The following is a 5,618-nucleotide window of genomic DNA, read 5'->3' as shown; positions in this document are numbered from 1 at the left end:
TGATATTAGGATTTATTTTTCCAGTACAATTTGGAGACCCTTTGTTACCCAAATAAAAATGACAAGTTTCTGTGCCTGTATGAGGTGTGTGCATATGCATATGATGATCAGAACTCAAAGGGTCTCAGCCATGTGTCCGTCCAGCTCCTGCGGTGCTGCTGGCTCTGCTGTCTTCCCTTCTCTGAGGCTTGTTACCCTGTGGGAAGGCAGGCCAGCTGGGTAATGAAACTGTATGACAGGCCCTCCTTCCTGTGTGTGTTAGTCTCACAACGTGGCTAACTTTCTAACTTGAGCCAAGGTTTTCTTTTCTTCTTAAGGATATTTCCATGCAGTTTTCAGAGTTGAAATCTCACTGTTCTGTGTCCTTCTCATTTCTGTTTCATTCCTGAATGTGATTGAACTACTCTACACCAGTCTGAGGGATCTACACTAAGGTACGTGCAGCAGTCTCAGGGTATCACGGCCATCTGAAGTGCCCACACTGAGGTATCTGCAGCAGTCTGAAGTGGCTCCAGCACTATGAAGTATGCAAGAGTTGATTTCTGGTTTTGTCTTGCTCTTGAATTAGCATATAAAATTGTTTATTTTTTCTCACATCTTAATCTAACATAACTTTTTCATGATAGGGGTATAGCTGTACTGAGGACACATGAATCCCTTCTGATTGAGCTAAGAGCCTGATTTCATGGTTGGGGTAGTTGAAGTGAAGCCCCTCTCATGGGCTGCTGGTGGTATAGTATGCTCTTGGTTACTTTATAGAAGATGTGTAAGTCCCTGGTTAAAAACACCTGTTTTGGTATTTAAAGGGCCAAAGTGGTAGAAGCTTTCTCTTTTAATTAGGAAACGCTGGTGAGTACACAGTATATGGACTCTGCTTAGTAGATGCTTCTGATACATAGAAGGAACTAAAGCTTTTTAAAAATAATTCTTTTGGAGGCTGGAGAGATGCCTCAGCGATTTAAAAGCACTGACTGCTCTTCCAGAGGTCCTGAGTTCAGTTCCCACCAACCATGTGGTGGCTCACAACCATCTGTAATGGTATCCAAATGCCCTCTTCTGGTGTGTTTGAAGAGAGCGACAGTGTGCTCACATAAAGTAAATAAATCATTTTTAAAAAATTTTTGTTTTTTAAAAGTTAAACCTAGAAGGATTTCAGTTATTTAGGTCTTTAAAACGAGAGTTGACTGTATAAAACAAGTCGTTTGGCTGTTCTTTCCTTGGGATTTTTTGGCTGTAAAATGTCTAACATTCTTGTCCTTTTTTTCCCCCCTCAACTAAGATCTCAGCTAAGTTGGCCTGAAACTCCAACTCCTCCAGCTTTCCTCCTGCAGCGCTGGGATTGAAAGCCTACAGCACCACACCTGGTTCTCTTGCCTTGAAAGAAAGAAACACCGTTTGAGCTGAGATACAGAATAAAAAAATAAGACATTAGCTATCAGGTGTCAAGCCTCAGAGCCTTAAGGTCTGAGGCACTGAAGGCCGTGCTAGGCTACAAAGGAGCTACTTCAAACCAAAGTAAAGAAAGTAAAGCAAGTACACAGTGTCTGGATCCTAAGGTGAGTGTCCAGCAAAACACGTTACAAATCCATTCCCAGATGCTTTTGGCTTAGAATCAAAGGATCTTCTAGATGACTGAGTGGGAACAGTCTTCTTCATGAAAGAGCAGAAAAGCTCCTTCCTTTGGCAGCAGTGGTTGCTGTGGCGGCCTCTGTCACCCCGGGAACGTGGAGGTTAAGCCGTGAATGCCGAACAAAATTAATGTGGCCTCGGAAGTAATTCATCTTTCCCCGAGACTTCACTCTGTGCACAGAGTTCCTTGCCTTGTAAAGCAATTCATAGAGAGCCATGTTAATTTCTTCTAAGACATGACCTAAAAACAGATTTCAAAATTTGGAAGCAAGTCATCACATTTTAAATTTTTAAGTAGTATGTAGCAACAATAGATAAATTAGTCCAGCTTTAAGTCTGTAGTACCTAATATACAACATAATATTTTCTTTTTTTTTTCCACATATAAAAGGTTTAATTGAGAGGGGGGTAGAGGAGGGAGAGAGAGAGTGTGCCAACATAATATTTTCAAGTGACATTTAAAAACTCAAGTACCTTCTCCACAATTCCAAAAGTTGCCCCATTTCAAATCTTAACAGTTTTGGGAAATAGTTTTGAGCCAGTTGCCAAACGCAGGCCATTAAGGCATATACAACCTAGACTTTGTACAGGGATACTGACCTGAGACGTTTCCTCCCACTCAGACCAGCACACAGGTGGGTGCAGTAAGGGAAACCCTAAAACGTACAAGACAAGAAATGAAGATGGGTCTAGCCTGAAGAACAGTACACAGGCACCACCATGCCCAGCCTATAGGTTTTGTTTTGTTTGCCTTTTAACCCTGCCTGACTTGAACATAAGGCTTAGAGGTTTTTAAATAGCTATTCATTTTGATCGACTCAGGGAAACATCAAGAGTTCAAACCTCTCCAGACCAATGAATAGAAAAGCCTCTGACTTTCTTTGTGTCTTGGAGTTGGTAGTGTCAGATCTCACTGAGTAGGAGGAAGTGGGTGACTGGGCACTCAGCAGAGGATGGAGTTAGAAGATCCACAAGTAGGCACCTGAGAGTCGGCCTGCGTGCAGACTTAGGTGTCCGAGGTTTTTAACTATCTGGAATTACACATACTTTATTGACCATAAAATGATATAATCCACTTCCTACAATCTCTGTTGGGTTTTAGTCGGAAGCCATACAGGAGATATGTTTTGAGAATGTTTTTCAAAAAATAGGGCTCAGAAGATGCAATTTTTCTTATTCTGTCCTACCTGTACTTGTGTTCTAAACAAATGTCTTTTAGGACTTACTCCTTCCATGTAAGGTTAAGTATCTCCAAGCAGAGAATTAGTACAAGGAAAGTGGTAGGGAACAGTATATTTTCCCAAGCCCCTGATGTGGCTGCCTAAGTTGGTCATCTTAGGAGCTGTGATGTCAAGAAACCACTTAGGAATTTGTTAGATACCCAAAATAATTCCTTGGGTGTAACTTTACATACAACACTCTCTCAAGAGTACAATAGTAATGTAGGCAGCTATCCTTTTCAAAGTCAAAAGAACTTTTAGACTAATAGTTAGGTGACCAAAATTCCACAATGGATATTCAAAGTCGACATCATTTTCTAAGTCTACCAAGATGTGGAACTTGCAGGTTAGCGACTTGTATTCAGACTGTGATAGATGGTGGCACATCAGCCTAGCAAGGGTATACATATGTGTGCTGCCTAGCCTTTTGTCAACTTCACACAAACTAGACTCATTTGCTAAGAGGGACTCTCAGTTGAGAAAATGCCTCTGTAAGACTGGCTTGTAGGCAATAATGTGTTGATTGGCAGTGCCATCCCAGGCTTGGTGATCCTGGGTGCTATCTAAAAGCAGGCTCAGTAAACCATGAGGAACAAACCAGTAAGTACCTTCCCATGGCCTGTGCATCAGCTCCTGCCTGTGGGTCTCTAGCTGGTTTGAGTTCCTGCCTTGACTTCCCTCTGCATTAAACTGTTAGCCAGAAGTATAAAAGAAACCCTTTTTGCCTGAAATTGCTTTGAGTCATGGTATGTATCACAGCAGTAGAAACCCTAACTAAGACAATATGTAATATGTGTACCTGTATTTTGAGTTTTTTGTTTGTTTTGAGCTGTTTTTGTAGTATAATAGCTTTAGACTCCCAACTTTATTTTTTAGAATAATGAATGGAAGTTTATAATTTTTTTTCTGGAAACATTTGAAGAGTTGTGTTGTGGCTAAGGTTCTGAAGGCAGTTATTTTGTAGGCAGATGTAGATAGGCTACTCTGCTTTGGTGGCTTCCAAAGGGCTGACCCTCAAGATGTTGCCATTCTCATTCCTCCTACAAAGCCTTCATCCCCAAAGTTACAAAAGGAAGCGGCAGTGTTCTGTAACAAGAGAAGGAAATGTGCTTTCTCTCCACCCTACATTGTTCTCGGGGGCATTCGCTGAGTGCTGCCACAAGCCAGGGACTGCCCTAGGCTGAAGAATGCCAATGGAACAAATTATCCTTTTGCCCAGAGAGCACAGTTATGTGAGGAAAGGCTAATAAGTTAATTTCAGGGAAAGGAATTACCAAACAAATGAAAGTTGATTTCACGTGTGATTAATGAGAAGAGACTGGCTACGCAGGTATTGGTGATATTGGCTCAGGCAGAAGGTAAGTGCATCTAGGTTGAGCAGAACAGGCCAGATTAGATGTGGGTTTTCCCCAGATGTGATAGGAAGCATTTAAAAATGTAAAAGGATTCTAGCCATTATGGGAAATATGCATGGTGCAAGACCTAGAGACCAGTAGAGATACATTGCAAGAGCTAAAATTTAAATTACATAGACTCAAGATAGGGTCAGCAGGATTCGCCAAATTGACATCCTGGGTAATGGAAGCAGGATGTTAGGTTTCTCATTGTGACTAGTAGTAGATACTTTCCATAATTCCCCATTAAAAATTGAAAGTGAAAAGCTCATTTTGGCTATAGTGTGTGTGTAATTAAGAACACTCAAAATCAACCTTAATGGGGTTTTAAGGGTGTGAGTATTGTTAACAACAGGCCAGTGTTGTTCAGATAATTGACAGACAGCCTCTGCTCAATACCTCTTGGGAATTTTGCTCTAAAATGGGCTCTCTTTATGAAGGAAGCCCAGGCTCACCTCAGACTTGTAATACTCCTGTCTCAGCCTCCAGGTGCTGGGATTACAGGTGTGCATCGACTTAGCTTCAATCAAATATTTTAAAGCCAGTGGTTTGGTTTCGCTTCTCTCAATATCATAGAAGTATGTAACTTTCATGAATACACGTTTACATCAGGCATGGTGACTACAGACGTAACATTCATGAAGCTGAGGCAGGAGGGTCACTCAGGCCAGTCTGATACAAGTTCAAGATCACCTTGGACTAGTGAGAGAGACCGTCTCTAAAAAATAAAACTATATTACAAATTACAAAATTAAGCCATTTATAGTGAGTGCTAATTGCTCCATTAGCACAGTAGATAGATGGAAGAAAGACATACACGTACATAAATACATACATACATACATACATACATACATAAATACATAGGCTATTATAACCGAATCATGAATTCTGCAGTTTTCTATCCAGTTAATTCAAATAAAAACACCAAAACATTCATAGTTATTTTTAATAATCTCACATTGACAGTGTAGCAATTTATATGACTTGTCATGAAATTACTGCTTTTCTACTAGAAAGCACCTACCTACTTGTATGCTATTTCCAAAGCTATGCTCTCCCCCAAACAAGGAAGGTGAGGAATCGTATTTATGTGTGCTTATGGGAAGGCACTTAGGCAGGGACATCCCTCACTCACAGGTGTACATAGTGTTCTTCACAATCCTGGTTTCTTCTTTCCTGATTGAAGGAAGTCCTTTTATAGTTTAGACATTAACTTCTCTTCAACTTGCAAAGGTTCTCTGAAGCATATCATTTACCCTCAAAATTACATGAAAACTTTCATTTTGATGTTAAACCTTTCCTGGTTTTCCCTGGCATTGTTCTTTTTGTTCAGGATGGCTTTAGCTCTCTGGAATCTTTTGTGCTTCCATAT

The 5,618-nt window shown here is 40.6% G+C and overlaps 1 protein-coding gene across 1 annotated transcript in view; it reads left to right on the top strand.

Annotated features, from left to right (window-relative positions):
- Cops2 (COP9 signalosome subunit 2) overlaps nt 1-1,399 on the top strand; it is a 31,156-nt gene extending 29,757 nt beyond the window's left edge. Inside the window, exon 14 of the mRNA XM_031373255.1 lies at nt 1,332-1,399. Coding sequence (XP_031229115.1) covers nt 1,332-1,399 — 68 coding nt within the window. The remainder of the gene's footprint in view (nt 1-1,331) is intronic.
- Nucleotides 1,400-5,618: the final 4,219 nt, after the last annotated feature.

Source organism: Mastomys coucha, unplaced genomic scaffold (genome assembly GCF_008632895.1).
Source record: "Mastomys coucha isolate ucsf_1 unplaced genomic scaffold, UCSF_Mcou_1 pScaffold15, whole genome shotgun sequence".
Classification (NCBI taxonomy): Eukaryota; Metazoa; Chordata; class Mammalia; order Rodentia; family Muridae; genus Mastomys; species Mastomys coucha.
This window is presented reverse-complemented; position numbering and strand designations above follow the sequence as displayed.